This window comes from Trypanosoma brucei, chromosome 3 (assembly GCF_000002445.2).
Source record: "Trypanosoma brucei brucei TREU927 chromosome 3, complete sequence".
Classification (NCBI taxonomy): domain Eukaryota; phylum Euglenozoa; class Kinetoplastea; order Trypanosomatida; family Trypanosomatidae; genus Trypanosoma; species Trypanosoma brucei.
Window position 1 is genome coordinate 524,447 of NC_007276.1, and position 18,654 is coordinate 543,100.

At 49.0% G+C, this 18,654-nt stretch overlaps 5 protein-coding genes across 5 annotated transcripts, besides 8 other annotated features; all 5 read right to left on the bottom strand.

The window, feature by feature from the left end:
• Positions 1-18,654: part of a sequence feature (sequence corresponds to BAC RPCI93-30P12) that runs on past both edges of the window.
• Positions 563-2,803, bottom strand: Tb927.3.2020 (kinesin, putative; the record flags this gene model as incomplete). The annotated part of the gene is made up of 1 exon (XM_838703.1): positions 563-2,803. One exon carries the CDS (start codon positions 2,801-2,803, stop codon positions 563-565), a length of 2,241 nt encoding a protein of 746 aa, XP_843796.1.
• On the bottom strand, positions 3,401-3,733 carry Tb927.3.2030 (acylphosphatase, putative; the record flags this gene model as incomplete). The annotated part of the gene is made up of 1 exon (XM_838704.1): positions 3,401-3,733. The coding sequence occupies one exon, from the start codon at positions 3,731-3,733 to the stop codon at positions 3,401-3,403; it is 333 nt and encodes a 110-aa protein (XP_843797.1).
• Positions 4,127-4,153: a sequence feature (AT_rich).
• On the bottom strand, positions 4,864-8,082 carry Tb927.3.2040 (kinesin, putative; the record flags this gene model as incomplete). Its single annotated transcript, XM_838705.1, has 1 exon — positions 4,864-8,082. The coding sequence occupies one exon, from the start codon at positions 8,080-8,082 to the stop codon at positions 4,864-4,866; it is 3,219 nt and encodes a 1,072-aa protein (XP_843798.1).
• Positions 8,854-8,892: a microsatellite.
• Positions 9,230-9,344: a sequence feature (A-rich).
• Tb927.3.2050 (hypothetical protein, conserved) lies at positions 9,881-14,599 on the bottom strand (the record flags this gene model as incomplete). The annotated part of the gene is made up of 1 exon (XM_838706.1): positions 9,881-14,599. One exon carries the CDS (start codon positions 14,597-14,599, stop codon positions 9,881-9,883), a length of 4,719 nt encoding a protein of 1,572 aa, XP_843799.1.
• Positions 10,472-10,548: a sequence feature (CT-rich).
• Positions 10,944-11,131: a microsatellite.
• Positions 15,230-15,283: a microsatellite.
• Positions 15,747-15,790: a microsatellite.
• Positions 16,574-17,881, bottom strand: Tb927.3.2060 (protein kinase, putative; the record flags this gene model as incomplete). Its single annotated transcript, XM_838707.1, has 1 exon — positions 16,574-17,881. One exon carries the CDS (start codon positions 17,879-17,881, stop codon positions 16,574-16,576), a length of 1,308 nt encoding a protein of 435 aa, XP_843800.1.

Genomic DNA, 18,654 nt, shown 5'->3' on the forward strand with positions numbered 1-18,654 from the left:
GAGGTCGCACATAACACCCGCGCCACTCGCATAGTGAAGTCAAATAGGGAGTATGCATACAACTACAAGAACAAAAAAATGGCAAGGTATTCCGCATGAATGTGCAGTTGGGCTAAACGCGAAGTGTAAAACACCCGCAGCTAGCACGCATATAACCGCAAGATATACCGAGCGAACAAGCATACACAACAGACACTGCGGGGCACCTAGTGGTAGAGAATCTTCCTTCACCACTATGTAATGTATCCCACTTATCCGTTGTAGCATTATGCCTTTAATGCAGAGGTAAACAGACCTGTCACTTAACAGGCCTCTTGCATCAATGTAAACAAAATAACATACATGTGGACATAAGTACGTAGGTGCACAGATGTCGCACAAGCGGATCTAGTTACACGTCACGTAGGATAGTAGGAAAAAAAATGAAATACAAAATCTTAAAGGAAAAGGCTTGTCTAATGCAGCTACGTCTGAACGTTTCTGTGGCAAAGCAACCCACATCTAAGAACGAAAACAAGCACAATACACCAATACAGGAAATCAGGTGAAATTTTTCTAATAACTATTTTTCACTGGGCGCTGAGGCCCGTCTTGAGTCCGACACATTGCTACTACTCCGGAGTCGTTTTACTGCTCCCCCACGGCTACTAACCACGCTTTGATTCTTATCCTTCATTGAAAGCCGCCGTGTTTGGGTGTCTGGCAGTGTTGTAGATGTGTCATTACGCAGAGATGCAGAGGCAGAGGCAGAGGCTGCTGCACAAACGGCATTGGAAGACTGTGACGAGGTGGAAGGGCGGAGTGGGGGCATGTTACCAATCTGTAAAAAGGCTCCCAAAGAAGCGCCAGTAGCCGAAACCCTCAGTGCCTCATTTATTTGTTGCAGTGATCCAGCCACCTCATCGTTCATCTCAAGGTCGGTGAAAATGTCCTTACTGCTCTCAACCGCCGCACGACAGGCATTTTGCAGAGCATGACGGAATGGCAACACATCAGCGGGTGTCGGTAACTTTGTAGTCATTGAAATACTATCTTCGTATAGACGTTGTTCGCACTCGAGCTCATCATCTAAAATCATCTGTTCCCTCACATACGCTGACAGGGTCTCCTGTAGTTGTGATTTAAGTCGCTCCTGCACACCCTCTAAAGAAGCACGACGGCGTTTCTGAAGTGAATGAACTGCGGCAACATGTTTCTGCGTCATTGCCACAATGTTTTGTCCGAGGGAAGCAAAGTTCTCGTTGATACGTACAACGCAACGCGCCATGTCATCCTCGTACTGCCGTGTGGACACACCAAATGTGCTTCCCCTCTTCCTCCCCTCACTTCCCTCTTCTGCGTTGCCCTTCGATCCCTCGTCACGGCATTCATCGTCACCCTCCTCCACCTGTCCCATCAGCGTGTCGAGTCTCCATTGCTCAAGCCGCTGAAACACCGCCTCCGTACCACGTTTTGCGGTGTTGTGGGCGTCACGCACTGCATCCTGCACAACCAACTGGAGTGTGCCAACCTGGGAGTCAAACTTCAGAAGGGCCTCGTGGTACACCTGTTTAAAGCGGACCAACTCTTCCTCCTTCTCCTCTATCATCGCCTTCAGTACACTGGTTTGCGAATCAGTGATATGTTGGAGACCTTCATTTTCCCGCCGCTCCTTCAGCAACGTATCCACATTTGATTTTAGCTCAGTATATTCCTCCTCCAGTTGCTGGTACCGTTCGTGGTCCTCGCGAGAAATATAGTAACCGCCCCGCTCCGCTACGCGCTCCTGGAGGCGGTTGCGTAGCCGCTGGTTTTCAGCTTCGAAGGAACGGAGACGAATCATCAACTTCTCCCGTTCAGTGTTTGCCTGGTTTCGAATGGACCGGGCCTTCACTGCGTACATAAGAGTCGACTTGGTTTCTTCAATGTCCCGGCCGACGGAAGAAATGCATGCGATCATGAGAGTCCGCGCACTGCCACCGATGGAGTCCCGCAAGATCTCTGTTAACTTGGAGTCCCGGTACGGCACGTGATTTGGCCGTGTTGTGTCGTTAGAGTTTGAAAGCGCAAGAAACACATTTTTTAGCGCTAACAATGATTTGTTGATCTTTCCCGTTTCGCCCGCAGCCGCCCCACTAGCGTGAGATTTCTTTAAACTCTCACTACCCGCAAGATCCACCATGAACAAGTGGGTTACATCCACACTGTTGGTGTACTCGTTAAACTCTTCGTAGTCGACTATTATAACGACGTGGGAGCGGCTGCTCCGCTCATTCATGAGAGTCGACGCAATGTGACGGCGGCTTAATCCCTTCTGAATTGCCGCAAATGCATCGGCGACCCGTGATAACGTCAACTTCTCGTTGGATACCGGAAACCCACCAACAAGCGTCACCTCTGTTTCTCCATCCTTACTGAGCATGTCAATCAGTTTCTCATTGTATATTTCTATCATGGAAAGTGTGAGTGCGCACTGCGCCCCTTCAACTGTCCTTTGCTGCACGTGCTCAAGCATGGAGCCGATCATACGGTGGGCAATACCACTCGATCCTCCAGCTCCACCTAACATAGTAAACGTCTTCCCCGTCCCAGTCTGTCCGTACACCATTACAGTGCCATGTAATCCATCCTTCACGCTCTGTAGAATGGGCTCACATATGGCATAGACATCGTCCTGCGTAGCAGTGGGGGGAAATATATAGTCCGGGTCGTAACTTTTGTTGTCCAACATGACACGCCTTCCATTGACGAAGCTGAGGCCAGCCGCAGGGCGCTCACTCTCAAATAGTGGCCGACAGCGAACTGCCACCTTAATGTTGCTCATCTCTTTGCTCTCTTGCCTGTTTGACACACCACCCGCTGCTGTGCCTTCTGACAAGACACGTTAAACAGTGTTTACCAACATGTCGGAAGAAACGACAATAGGAAAGAAGAGAAAGAAACGCTCCCTAATGAAACTGTAGGAAAGGAGGGCACACGCACAAGCACAAACATACTCAATAAAATCCTTCCCCCTCCACTTCCTTGTTTCCTGCGTGCCAATAGATAAAATCATCTCTTCGGAGAGGCTTTCTTGCCTCCTCTTTTTCAGGTTGTCACATACGCGAAACTCATTAACCTCAAATGTGCAGCTGGGGAGAATTCCCCTCCTCCATACGCAGCACAAAACGTATAGAAAGTAATAACGTAAAACAAAAAGGAAAAGGAAAAAGAGAAGGAACAGTGCAAGCAACTTCCACATTAATCCCATCCCGCGGGAAAACCAACATCAACCTCGTCACAACTACCGGTGCGCACACACATGCTCTTTACACGCTACAAAAAGCAAGAACAACCAACAACGCACTTCATGAATACATACACAATATAACACAGAAAAGTACGTGCGCACACGCAACTCATGTCGTGGTGAACCATAACTTCATCGCAGTATCTCGAATGTATCAAAACTATATTCGATTCCTTCGGCTTCTGTTGTTGAGTCAACGCCTTCCACGCGCGACTTTGGCGACCCCTCATTGCACCACTTCACGAGGTTCGCAACTTGTTGCTTCGGGCCCTCCGCCATCAGCTCCACGCGCCCATCGGGAAGGTTACGGACCCAACCGCGCACGCCAAATTCCTCAGCCGCCTTTTGGGTGTGTTTCCGAAAAAAAACGCCCTGCACGCGGCCACGCACAAAAACATGACAGCGAACGATCATCCCCTCATTGTTTTGTGCTGAAGAAGCAACCTGATCTACAGTTTGTGGCATGTGCGAAATAAGTGAGCTCAAAAATGAGGGTATTGAAAAACTGATGGGGATAAAAACAAAAAGCTTAACCAAACGCTCCCAATATGCGCAAAAGTATAAGACAAAAACACAAGAAAAGACAGGTAGAATGGAAAGGGAACTGAGGGGGAAAAGGAAGAAGTAGCTTGACGGATCACACGCAGTTACGGAAGCCGGTGCGGGGCGCCAAATGGCTGAGTCAGTTGGTCAAAAGTGAAGAAGGTAGTCTTGCTTCTAGTGGAATTTATGTCGTTTGTTTACTTCCAAAAAAAAAAAAGTTCTTTCTTTTTGTTTTCCCCTGGGGGGGGGAAGAAAGATAAGTAAGTAAAAAAGGTGTGCCCCACTTGGTGCAACGTCACAAATTCTATAACTCTCAATAAATAAATATATATATATATATATGCTACGTAATTTCGATTTCGATGGGAAAGCAGACGGACAACTGAGTTTTGCTTGTCTCGTGCCACCTCATCACAAACACTTACGCACATATGCTCTCCGCCATGATGATACCGTTCAGTTGTCCACTCTCCCAGTTGCAGTGGGTGAAGAGAAGGAGAAAATCAAATTAAAGCGATACTCTACAAGGACAAAGCATACTCTCAGTTTAGTCCCGTACGACGAAAGTAAAGGCAAACACCGACAACAATAGCAATAAATAACAGATAAATATATAAACAAAGGTACTCGATGAAGATTATTACAGCTGAAAATTAATCCAGTAGCCTCAATGCACATCTACACTCACTCGCCATTACTTTCATTGACCATCTATTTAAAAAAAAAAAACACTTCCATCCCATTTCTGCACAAGTCTATCGAGAAGCCTTCACACCCCCACCTACCCAGTCTCCCATTTGGTAAAGACTTTTAGGAATGAAAAACAAAAACAAAAAGAGCATCGATTGCACAAAACTGGATTCCATCGTACGTCTCCACGGCGACTTACCTTCACTTCGCCTGCAACACCTTCGTCACTTGTGACAAGTCTTACACTCTTCTTCCACACAGTGCTTTGTGTCAATTTATAAAGTCCTTCAGATGCCTGCCGTCACTTCACCTCACTACACTTCACCCCTCCGCCTGCCCCTCCATAGCGAATTGCTTTCGCTTCATGACTGCATCGCCTTCACTGCAGCAGACACCAAACCCTGCAGTGCCTGAGCCTCCGTGCACAAACGCTTGCATTCCTCCCCACGCTGCTGGTGTATCCCCTCCTCAAGGGACTTACAAATTGAATCTACTTTAGGTTTGATACGCTGCTCCATTATTGTTTGCAATGCACGGCGGTCCTTTTTCTGCATTTCCACAGACCTCTTGAGAAAGCTGATCTCTGCGTCCTTTCCACGGACGTCTTCGCCCTTTGCATCATTCAACCTGGTGAGCAACTCCGATATCTCATTATCCCTCTCCTGCAGCGTGCGGCGCCACTCCTCTTCACGTTTCGAGTGAGCACTACGCAAGTCGAGCAACTGCGCCTCCAACGACTGAACTGCAGTGGCTGAAGCAAATCTCTCTTCTGGTGAAGAGGCAGGGTTCAACTCAACACCCTTGAAACCAGTGTCAGGATTTGAAGAGGCGCCGACGTGAGTTTCCCCTTTACATGCATCCGCAGCGCACTCCACTGCCCTCTCCACGCTACGCTTCGCCTCGCCTGCCACGTGATCCTGAAGCAACTTCAGCGCTACACAGACTTCGCTAAGCTCCTCCCGTTGCAGTGCAGACGTGCAGTATTCTAAGGCTTTCTGAGATTCAACACGCATGACGTCTATCTCGCCAGACAAATGCAAAAGTTTCTCCTCTTTCTCCGCTAATTGTCGCCGCAACATCTCTATTGAGCCCTCATAAGCTTTGCGTACCGTCTCTTGTTGTCCGTCGAAGTACCGCCGGGTGTACGAAATGGCCTCCAGCGCCTCTGGCAACTGCTGAGCCCTTGACGCATCCATTAACCTACCAAGGGTGCTGTAATCTTTTCTTAGTGCAAGCAACTGCAATTCCTTGTCCTTCACGGCGTGCGAAAGTTTCCCGAAGTAACTGCTCACCTGCTGGTGGGCAATTCTTTCAACAGCTTCCTGTACAACTTTCGCCAACTGGTCCTTCAGACCACCGGTCACATACGTCTCTGCTGCTTCCCTCCGCGACTCCGTGTCCAGTTGTGGTGCCACAACCTCCTGAATTTTAGTGTGATTGAATGTCAGTAGCTCCAATATCTTCTCATCTGGTGGTAGCAACACCGAGGGATTGGTGTCCGATCGGTACCACATATCGGTACCACTTCCATCACGACGCGGCTTCGGCACACGAAGACGTCGCAGGCAGTTTTCCGCCTCCTCCCTTGAAAGAGCAGTGGAGGATTTGCCAACTCCTTCACCAGGGGAAACCAGCGGCGGCACCGAGTCATTCGCACTTTCCGTTAACCCTTCAGAGCTTTCACGAGTGCTTAACTCTTCCTTCAAATTCCGAATAATTTCATCTCTTTCACTGAGCTTCGACGTAAGGTCCACAACAATATCCCTGTGTTTGACGAGCAACTCGTTATACCGGCTCAGCATCGCCTCCTCTTGAAGCACCTGCCATTGGTGGTGAATCTCCTCAAGACCAAGCATATATTCCTCTGGGTCGACGTGCTCTTCACAGCCGCCATTGCCAGCTTCATTCCCTCTGCTATCACGTAGAATCGCTTCTAGTTCCTCCAGTCGCCGTTGCAGCTGCATGCGAACAGCTTGCTCGTGTTGATGAGCACACAGAGACCTTTGCAGTGCTTCCACAACCTCCTCACGCTCCTCCTCCGCACGGCGGACACTCTGCTGCAACTCTGACAGGAGCCCAACATCTAACCCCTGCTGTGACTGCAGTTGCATCGCATCTTGCTGCCCCGGTAGAGACCGCTGCCTCTCGTGCTGGGTGTCTTCATTAATAACGGCGGTATTTCGTATGTTTTTGGCGCGATTGGCAAACAAAAGTGTTGAGAGAGTTTCCGCATGGGACTCCAGAGCAGGTGAAATACACACAATGAGAGTGGTCTTACAGTTACCGCCAAGGGAGTCCCGCAGCACACTCGTGAGCACAGAATTTCTGAAGGGAACATGGGAACTACGCGATGCACCACCGTCCTTGTTGTCTTTTCCACAACTCTTCCGTTGAGCTAGTGCCGAAATGACGTTGCCGAGTTCGTGTAAGGATTTGTTAATACACCTCGCCTCCTCCAGTCGTTGCCCGCTTACGCCTGATTGTCGTACCTTCTCGCTCCCGGCAAGGTCCACAATGTTCAACTTTCCCACGCGGTGAGAAGATACCGAACCAGTTACCGGGTCCTTTTTTACAGTTTCCACCGTAAGGATGAAAATGGCGTGTGAGCGAGAGGACAATTCGCTCATGCGGGTTGCTTCCGTGGCACGTCTTGAGGTACCGCGCTCCATAAGGTAATACACGTCCCGTGGACTACACACATTCCATTCCGAGAGGCCATCAACATGAACACCGCTCCGCGTTGTGTGCCGCACCACCAACGACCGTGGTGCCTCCTCCCCCGGTGGCTTTAATAAATCAGATATAACCTCATTGTATATTTGCATATACGACGCTCGGATGGTGTAATCCACATTGCCACACCGACTATCGTCCATAATACTGAAGATTTCCTCTACAGCACGGGCAATGATGCCATGCTGCTCCTCTCCAGCAAACCCCTCCATTGTGTATGTTTTTCCCGCACCCGTCTGCCCATACGCCAACAAGGTAGCGTTATAACCCTCCACGACGGATAGGACGGCACTACGGGCACTCCGCTCATACACATCCCGTTGCAGATCATATCTGTCGTGCACGTAATCAAACGTAAAGGTTTGTGTCGCGTAAACTTCTGCAAAGCAACCACTAGCTTTGTTGTCATCGCTATTGTCACTCAGATCAACTGGTTCGCACAATGTAATGGACGATCGATCCTTGGAAACACGCACAACATCAGTGTACCGGCTGTTTTCCTTGAGCTCACGCGGTAGCGGAGGGCGTACACGTATCACAACCGTTATGTTTGATTCACTATCGCCATTTGGAGTGAATGGAGTTGCACTGACACGGGTAGATTTTGAAGTCTCAGACCCGAAGCCCCAGCTCACAGATTGGGATGCGAATTGGCCGTCAGCACCACTACGCTGTATGGTTTTGTCATTAGTACTACACCCAGAGCAGTGATGTGTCATCATCGCCGGCACAAGTGGCGGAGATGTGTCGTTAAAAACTACTCGCGCACGACGCCGCCCCTCCTCCCGTTGAGGCATCCCCGGTATTGATTGTCCACTTGAACCTGTAAAACACGCGGAAGTGTTCATTTGTTACCTACAGTCCCACTCAGCTCCCCTACCCCTCCTACACCAACACCAATGTCGCTGATAGAACAATGAGGCTCCAACAAGTACGATTAACGCTTCAAAAATGCACACAAGATAGCGCGTTAGAAGCGGTGTCGATATTAGAAAAAAAGGAGTCAGGTAAAAGACGTATTGTTTCCCACTAACGTAACCAACTGATGGGGGAATAAGTGCCCCTCGCCCAACTGGAAGTGGCAAAATGAAGAGGTAAGAAGAAAAAAACACAAAACGTTGGCACCAAAAGTGGGTAAATGAACAGCAGTAAATACACAAGTGAGCTGGCGGTAACCACACATTTCCGATTTGAGAAGTAATGGAGCAAAGAAGAAGAAAGTCAAAAGAAAAAAAAATCCCGTACGTTTTTTCCCCTGCTACCAACAACTTCGCTCACTTATATTGTATTTCCTTTCTTTCTTCGCTTTGTTACTTTATTGATATTGATTAAAAGGGGGAAAACTTGTGCATCTATTCATCTATGTTATTTCTTTTCTTTACTCTCCTCCCTTGACTATCACGCTAACACACTCACGAGTCTTTCTTGTCTTTGTTTGGCTAATTTTTTTCCCCCTCTCTCGTGTCGCTACTTCTGCCGCTGATGCGCTTGTAACTCAACTCTCCATCAATGATTGTATCTTCTAATTGTAATAAACACACCGCTTGGAAGTTTCTATTATCTACGTCCGTCACCCTTCCCTCCCAGCGGTTCTGATATATGTAAATAAATAAATAAACTCATTTACTCATCCACTCATTCATTCATTCATTTCATTCCACCTTTCAACCTCATCCCATTCCCCCCCCTTCAGTTCCTTTTCTCTTCACGCTCGAGCTTTACACACGGCGTAAAAGTCCTCACGAAAATACAAGGGGGAAAAAGAGACAGAAATCGAAAAGTAAAATAAAGAGTGAAAACTGAATGCGTAAAAACAGGATGATGCAAAATAACACACCACACACAAAAAAAACAGAAGAAAAAAAGAGCGAAGATACGTACAGGTGCGAGAAGTTCCTGTTGCATACCTCGAGTAGTGTCTAAGTGCTCTATCTAAATGCGCGCATAGACACAGAGGAGAAACTCGTAAAGGCACTTACGCGGGGAGTAGGTGTGAACAAAAATAAATAAGTAAAAAGACAAAATGTAATGACAATAAAAAGGAGGGAAAATAGAAACCAAGGAAAAGGGATAGAAAATGGAAGGAAATGAAATGAAGAAACAAAAAAAACGGAAGCGACTTATGAGTCACTCCATGTGCTCTATTGACGCAACACGAAGCAACGGAACCACCACATGTTCTCTTTTTTTTTTCATCCCTTTCCCTCTCGACAAACAAATATTTTCCCTTTGCGCTCGCTTCAGCCCCCACTCCGGCTGCCGCAGTTCACGTCCCACACGTAATGAAGGAAAAGTAAAGCGGACAGCACAAGCTGAAACGCAGGCACAGTGGCCTCTATCAAATAACATCCAACGCTTAAACTCCTTCGTATGCTTTTTTTTTTCCTTTGTATCCTTTATTTACCCACTCCCTCTCTTTCTTTGATCTATGCAACCACACTTCCTGCATACAGTAGGTGGGACACAATGATAGAAAACAAACCACAACCAATAAATAAATAAATAAATGATGTATCCAACGAGCTGTGATGCTTATCTAGTAGAATACGCTCATGGTATACGGCGGATTGCGAATGCGTTGGGTGAAAAGAAAAAAAAAGCAGACCCCCGCCTCCAATAACTGACATGACACACGAGGCTGCTCATCTACCGCTTCCCAGCCTTCGCCTTCTCAGTGGGTTTCCTACCGGGTTTCTTCTTGGAAGCAGCCGGCTCTGCAGGCTGCTTCTTTGCTGTGGGTTTTGCTACAGGTTTCTTGGCTTTTGTAGTCTTCGCCGTCTGTTTATTTGCGCCCTTTGCTTTCTCTGTCGCTGCTGCCGTTGCCTTAGCATTCTTTGCGGCAGCCACCTGCTTACCCGCTCCTTTTGGCTTCTCAGCCGCTGTGACAGCCGCCTGCTTACCAGCGGTTTTTGCCTTCTCAGTCGCTGTGACAGCCGCCTTACTATTCTTTGCAGCAACTGTCTTCTTATTTGCCGCCTTTCCTTTGGCTGTTGCCGCCCCTCTCGTCCCTGCTGCCGGATCCTTGCTCTTTCCCCGCTTTCCAGTGTCTTTGGCTTTACCCTTCACAACGGCAGTGGCAGCAGCAGCAGCTCTTTTCTTTCTGGTTGCCCGCATTGGCTCAAGTTCCTTCTCAGGGGGTGAGTCTAACCACTCCTTCAAGTCATTTCGAATTTTTCCAGCTCGATTCGCCTTCTTCCCACCCACCTCTGCACGAGCTCCCCTCGTCTTCTTCGGAGGCTCTTCCGCCTCCTCATCGGTGTCCTCACTTCCTTCCTCCTCCTCTTCACCATCATCATCCTCTTGCTCTTCCTCCTTTCGGGGTGAGCGCTCGATAAACTTCTTGGGACTTTGGAAACCTATATTGGTTCCACTCAAATCCTTTGCAAATGGCGGGTTGTCATCATCATTCTGCGGTGCGCCCGGCAGAAGCTGCGTCGACTTCAAAAGCACTTTAGTGATCACCGGCCGAGCACGAGACGAAGACGTTTGATCAGAGTACAGCATTCCTCCTACTACAGGTGTATTACTTCTCTGCAACCCAGTGTTTGCAGGGCGAAGCACTTGCATTGCAGATGCGCCGAAGGAGGTTGCACCAGGAATGAGACCCGGTTGATGCTCTCGTTGCTGACGGTTGTACTTCTGTTGTTGACCGGAGTGCTCATGGTGGAACAGCTGCTGTTGTGGTGCCTGTTGCTGCTGCTGGAAATAATGCTGCTGCTCTTGTGGAAAACGTTGGTGTTGCTGCTGCTGCCACTGTGGTGGTTGTTGTTGCTGCTGCTGCTGGTGGTGGTATTGTAGTTGTTGGTGCTGCGGTCGCTGTGTCTGCTGGGGTTGATGAAATGGTATATGCCGCTGCTGTTGTTGCTGTTGCTGTTGTTGTTGTTGCTGCTGTTGCTGTTCGTATAGGAACTGCTGCGGCTGCCGGAACTGCTGGGACTGATGTGGTTGGTTAGCCTGCTGGTTGTACTGTTGCTGCTGGTTATGGAACTGATTGTAGTAATATGGGTCCCGTTGTTGTTGGTCAGTGGATAAACCAAAGATATTGCTACTACTGGGCGCACCGAATGCCTGCGTCGGCTGCGGTTTCATTGACGGCCAGGTGCCGCCTAATCCTTCCATGTTTGATTGGGGTACCACAGGGCTTTCTTCGGGGGCACCCCACATCGAAGCTGAAGAAAGCCATGATGTATTTGACGGTGGTGAAGCACCCCAGTTGCCGAGTTCATACTTTGGATATTCCTGCTTGGAATATTGACCTGTGCCCCCACTACTTCTGTTGTCCTTAAGAGCGGCAGATCGCACATCGCTTAAAGGAATCTTTGTGCGGCGCGGTTGCCCCTCCTCGTGGCATTTTTGTTCCAGTTGCTGACTGTAACTTCTCTCGGGAACAGCAGCCGGACGATGCTTCTCGGGCGGTGGTGACGCAAACATGGTGGTGGGAGGATTATTATGGTTCAAAAGTCCCATGAATGGCGAAGCAGTACGGGTTTCTGGCGACCGCAAGGTCACAGGTGACGAGGTTGAGGCAGAGGCGGAGGCGGAGGTACCAAAATGCTGCGACCGCTGCGGATCTTCAGCGGAACTCAGAGGATTTTTGAACATGGACCACAGCGTCGAGTTGAATCCCGTTGGGTTCCCCTCCGCAGCAGCAGGTTTGTCCGTTCGATACCTGTCCGGTTCATTTTGCTGCTGATGTTGCTGTTGTTGCTGCTGGTGGACGTTGCTGCCCCGAGCACGGTTAGTGCTCCCTGCGGCGTCAGCACTGCTTTCATTGGTGTTTGAGGCAAGGCCAGTTTGGGGGGCGGCCCCTGAGCCACTGGCACCACCAATTTCAGTTGAACTGGTTAACGTATGGCCCGCATTCATCGCAAATGGTGGAGCAACTACCAGAGCGTCAGAGCCAGCGGAACTTTTACTTTCTGTCTTACCGGGCATGCCTATTGTCGCATTCGAAAAGGGGTCCATTGACAACGACTCATTCAAATCTTGTGAGACCGTCAGCTCGTTTACAGGTGGTGCCTCCCCTAATGCCTTCGTCATTTTCAACGTGAACCGACCAACCCGCTTCTGCTCTGCCTCCTGCGGGAGAGCTATGTTTCTCACAGCCTCTCGGAGCTGGGGCTCATACGCATCAGCGTTAGACCTAACAGATTTAACCATTGGACTAGATTGAGTCAGTGGCGTCTGCAAGGCACCTTGCTGAGCCTGCGCAAGAAGGACCGTGATTCTCGCGGTTGTTTCATCCGGTTGTGTGAGTCGCCCATACGGACCGTTCACGAGCTCGGTAAGTATCTGCTCCAGCAACGGCTGTTGGGTGACGCTTCCATAGACGGTGCACAGCGAACAAAGCAAATTTTCCATTTCCTTGGCATTTATATTGCACAACCGCTCATGAAACTTTTCTCTAAATCGCGCAAGCCATTCGGGTCCCGGGTGCATTTTTGCTAGTGGTCGCACCGCTTCAAGATAGCGCAGTACAGTGCCCATCCGAATTCGTTCCGCTCCAAGAAGCTCCTGACCGCCACTCACCACAAAGTGGCATATGGCATCTCCCGACCCTCCTCCAAATACGCCCGTCATGAGCTCAACCAAAGAAACAAATTGCTCCGGTGACACCGATACTGTTTTGGCAGCTTCAAGCGCCTTTGCTGTGTCTCGAGCGTGCGGAATCAGATTGGCAGCCAGTGGCAGACAGTAAAGGGTATCGCTTGTCCACTCCGCCTCAGCAAATCGAGCGGAGAGGAAAGCAACACAAGCTGAGTGTAGCTCGGGCCGCCCGGAGGCCTGAAGCATACGAATCTCATCAGGAGAGAAGCGCTCTTGGGCCGCTTGTAATCGGGCAACCAGCTCCGCCACAAGTGCCCCATCAAATTTCGTGCCCTGTACCAAAGACAGGGCGTCAACGAGCTGTCGAGCTGATACATCACTCAAATTAACCTGTGCATGCAATGCCTCATCGTCTGGAAAGGCCAGGGCAAGCAACAGTTTTGTGTGGCTGCTGCACTCGGGTTGTAACAATCGACTTGCCACTGCCTTAGCCTCCGGCATCCAGGAGGGTGCCATAGGAGCGAATGTTGCACAAATGTGGCTTATCTCTGACAACGAAAACTCACCGAGCACCGTTTCTATGCGCTCCCCAAGACGCACCGCCAATTCTTGCGACAGTAGACTTGAGCGGCGAAGAATGCCAGCTGCCATTGCCAATTGCTGGGGCTCAAATCGGCCAACGTGCCGCCCTACGTACGCCTGGTATGCGAGAAACACGTTTCTGTAACGAAGTCGGCCGCCCATTTCATATGCGAAGGCAATGGTTGTCATGTCATCGCAGTGACTCCAGTGCAACTTATCATTACAGTCAAAGAAGCTCATCACACGTGGTTCATATTCCTCTAAAAGAGTGCTAAGCCGCCCCCCAAGCTCACACACATCGTGCTGTGTTAAGCCGTTCCTTCCCGGTTGCAAAGATCCAACCATCTTCGCTACAGACCCGATGATGGAAGCAACATCACGTCCATTAGCCGTCGTAGAGTACATAAGACCTGCACGGGCAAGGCGCTGCTGCAGCTGGGGTGGGAAAGGAAGCAGCTGATGGTGCCGAAGGCATGAGTTCATCAGCGTGGAAAAATCGTAGCTGTGGAATTCGCCTGAATGATCCAAAAGGGCGACAAGGAAATGACTAGCCTCAGCGACCTTACCAGTGCGTACTAACCAACTGTAGACCCTCAGCAGCGGGGGCTGCATCCGCGGCATATCGGTTGTTGGTGTATTCTGTAGGCGTGTGACGGCAACCTGTGCGAGCGTCTCACTTAAAGTACTGGGCGCGTGCTTGCCGCCACGCTGCAAGACCTTTGCAGCGCACTCGATCAAATTCCAAAAGTCATGATAGTCAGTATTGCTACTACCACCCTCCTGAGAAATTTCATTTAGTACCCTGTCTACAGTGGCAAACGTCCGCTCCAAATATTGGTCGCCGCGTTGAGTCAGCGCCACAGCTGCTAGAAGACGGGTGACACCGTCGTGGTTTTTATCATCTAACGTACGCACAAGTTTGTTTGTAATGAGTGCCTGCAATGAGGTGTCTGGTTCTATCTCGAAGAATGAGAGGAGCTGCGCTAGAGCCACCGCATTGTTTCCCTGTTCGATCCACACATTTATCTCATTTTGAGGGACTTCAGTCTCCAAAAAACGCTCCGCCTCGCGTCTAGCGAAATCGTACTGCCCTCGGCCTCGATACTTGCGTTTCAGAGCAGCGGCCCTGTGGGCGAACTTAGTCATGGAACTGCCGCCACTGCTTCCCCCAAAGCCGCTCCCTCCGGAAACGAAAGGGGCGCTGGGCCACGCAAGTAATACGGCGACACGCCGCATGGTGTCAGCTCCGCGCCCCCTTCTCGTATGGCTTCTGCTGTTTCCCTCTCTTCTTCGGATCCTACCGCCTGCCCTCTAGACTTCAGCTCCCCCTCCCTCTTTTTTCTTTTCTCACCTCCCGGCCCTCTTGTTGTGAACCCGCCGCAATGGAGGTGGCCACCAAAATGTAGTGGACGTAACTGAAACGTGTAGAGATTGGAGAAGAAAAAGAATAAATATACGGAGGCAATTATAACACCGAAAATGAGCAGGGGGAATGACAGTGGGCAAAAGGAGGGAGAATAAAATCCGGCGTTCTTCACTTACCGTTATTTCTCGTACCAGTTTCTCCAATACGTATTAGGGAAGAGACAAGAAGGGGAATAATAACAACAAATCAGTAGCGCAGCTCAACAAAATGAATAAATGGATGGAGTGGCAACACGCAGGTTGTTCGCATAGAGATGCACACAGTGGATAAAATATCACACTGATGCACCTGCAACAACAACAAGGAAGGGAAATGCGCTCACGAACACAAACTACCGCCACACCAAAAGTAATAAATTTGATTTAACTTGTGCACTAACAGCTCTCCCCCTATTTTTTCCATCGGCATCCCGGCTCCACCATTGGCAACAAACACAAATATATATATATATATATATATATATTTATTTATTTATTTACTTATTTATTTGTTTACCTGTGCTCGAATATGTACTGAAATACGAGCACGCATGTACATATGATTGCGCGGGTGTGCATCATGGAAAAAAAAGTGAAAGTGGTGGAGGACAAAAAAAACGAACTGAGCGGCGGAGAAAACATACGAGTAAGGGTCGCAACAGGAACGCAAACGAAAAAAAATATTATATAACGCACAGCCGCGCAACAAAAAATCTGTACACGCATTGGTACAGCGGACAAAACTTGTCAGATCTTGTCGTTACAATGTTGAACCAAAACGGTCTCTCAGCGCAACCCACGGCGAGCGGCCGCCGCTTGTGAGCAAGCACCTTTTTGCCGAGTGTCACACAAATTAAGGTTGGTAACGATGCATAACGAACAAAAAGAAATGAACGAAAGAGGCAAAACTCAGGGGTGGTCGCCATTCAAAGGTGAAATACACCCTAGAAAGAGAGAAAGGTCACACCGCAACATCCACATATATATATATATATTTATGTATATTTATATGTATATTTATATGAGCACATAAACAAACATGGCGATGAACAAACACTTCCGGCCAAGGTGCAGCGGTAGGCGTTGACCAGATGAGTTTCCAAGCGAGGGTCAAATTGATAAAAGTGAGGGAAGATGGGGAAAGCCTCATGCGAATAGAAGTGGGAGATAGCAAGCTTACCATACTGTATAAACCTTTCCTTTCCTCCACAGGACACACAGCCTCGGACACAAGCGAATAGCCACTTCGTTAAATAAGTGGAAGGAACACAGTACAACAGAATGGGATGCCACGGGAGGGCAGGAGCAAAAGGTGTTCTAAGCACTAAATGTTGTGCACCTCAATTCCCCCCAAAGGTAACGATGTGGGTGACACATGTGGCAATTATGTACGTGGCAACTGCCTATCAACGCGGCAACATACCACTCAGCACAACATCCCCTCGTGCATACTCACACAGTCGACACAAGTGCTTACCACCTCTGCGTGTTCGCGTACGGCAAGACAGACTCGGAGAGAGTATGAAGTTTGGAAAGGAGAAACGCAGCCCAAAAAGGATTTGTCATGAGCAAATCAGAGGGTAAAGCAAGCGTCAACGGCTGGCCGTATTGATTCATGCATCGGCACGTTCTCGGTCGCGTGATAACGAAAACATTCACTGGCACTACTACCGACTTCAACAATAATCAGCGACAAATTTGTCCAAGTATAACCCATGAACCTCGTTCTACGAAAAGAAAAGTTGGGGTTTCTCCCTTAGTCCTTAAGCAAACCCTCAGTACGCATGCGAGCCTCTTCATCAACCTCTACTCTGGGTCTTTACTCGACCGGGAGGACAAAAGCCGCGGCATAGCTAAGTCAACAAAATGCCCATCGGACGCAAAAAATCCCCCTTGAATATCTTTCCCACGGTCCGCAACACCATTAGAATTTTCCCGTCGCTTCTTGCTTTTAGTTACTAGTGGTGACATGGGTTGAGATAACCCCTCCAGCTCCGTGACATAGGAGAAAAGGTCCGCCATGTCCATCATACCAAACTTTGGATCTGCTGTTCCCGATTGTCTCTCAAGCGAGCCCGGGCCCGACCCCGACCTGCTGTTGCTACATGCGTTTGCACCTGAGAGAGAAAGACTCCCTTTTGCGCGTTTCATCTTATTTGGGCTTGGTATATCAACGAGCCATCGATGCGAAAGAAGCTCTCTTGCACTCGGACGAAGGGCCGGATCCCGTACAAAACAAAGATCTAAAAAGTCTTGCAACAGGGGAGACCCCTCGCAGTTGACTGGAAGGCGGGGTGATCCTGAGTTATTTGATACTATCGCAAATAGCACCGCAGCAGGATTTTTCATATTCCCCCCAAACGGCTTCCTTCCACTTATCATCTCGTATACGGTAACACCTAAACTCCACACATCCGCTGCTGTTGTGTAGCTACTTTCCCCCTTATTATCATTGTTGCTCCTATAATCAAAGTCACCGCCACCGGCATCGGGGGAGTCATCGGTGTCATTTGGTACATTCCTATCGCTATCGACAACTTCCGGAGCCATATACCATGGTGTTCCCACCGTTGTGTGCATCCCGACAGTATCATCGATGAGTTTACTCACACCAAAATCTGTTAACTTGCAGCGACCATCCGCGGTGATAAGAACATTGGCGGGTTTGATGTCCCTATGACAAATACGGGCAGTATCATGCAGATACGCGAGCCCCTCTAGCAAGTCACGAGCATACGACCGCACTACATTCTCACGTAAGGATCCCTGCCGTCTAATGATCCCGTCCAATGACCCGCCGTTCACGTACTCCATTATTATCTCTACACCCACTGCGCTACGGCGTGCGCCATAATACGTAACGAGGTTTGGGTGTTGCACCCGTTCCATCAGATGAATCTCCTGCAAAATCGCTCGCATGTCGTCGGAGATAACAGGAGGTTCCTGAGGAAATGCATCTCCCCCATCCCCACCTTCCGGTGCGACAACACCACCGTCGTACAGAGGAATTTCCTTCACGGCAACGAAACAACCTTTTTCCTCATCGTAACCCTCGTAAACGACACCTCTCGCCCCAACGCCTAACTTGCGATTCGTCCTACGAATGTTCTCCATCCAGCAAGGCGTAAACCCAGCCCCCTAACAGGGAAACTGGGGTGAGAAATGTACTGAAGGGTAAAATATGGAAGGAAATGCGTTATTAAGATATTGTACACGGACACTCTGCACACGCACAAACAACCAAACACGCCCCCCAAACGCGTAACTGTCTCACAGCCGAGTCGGGACAGTTGAATAATAAACGGGGATAAAAAATAGAACTAAAAGGGCCAGTAGACTCAACTTAAGGAAAAGTTTCACCTAAGCGGGGAACCTTAAGGGTAAATCACACGCCTGAGCTAACAATATATCTAATTTACAACAACCAGCACTACTAGTAACCAAAAAAAAAGAGAGAGGTGACTGCAGATGACAAGCAGTTGCAAAAGGGAGAATGGGGAAGTATTGAGATTAAATGAGAATGGTTTGAATACAAACGAACACAACTAGGTGAGGGAATCCCAAGGATGAGCATAACATACACAAGCACACCTGTACATGGTGCACAAACAAAACAAAATGTGGGGCTTCACAACACCATGCATAACTATGGTCAACACACGATGCCCATGCACATGCTCTAAAAGAGCCGGTGTGTGAAATGAAAGGAACAAAAAGGACACACAGAGACACACAAATGTATATAAATAAACGCTGGTATCATAAATTTACAAGAAGCCGACAAAGGCACGGGGTATATTCCTCAAGAGAGAGGTGTCAAATCCACGAAGATGGGTGGAGGAATCGAACCTAACCCAAACCAAAAGCGGGCAAATGCCAACACACCC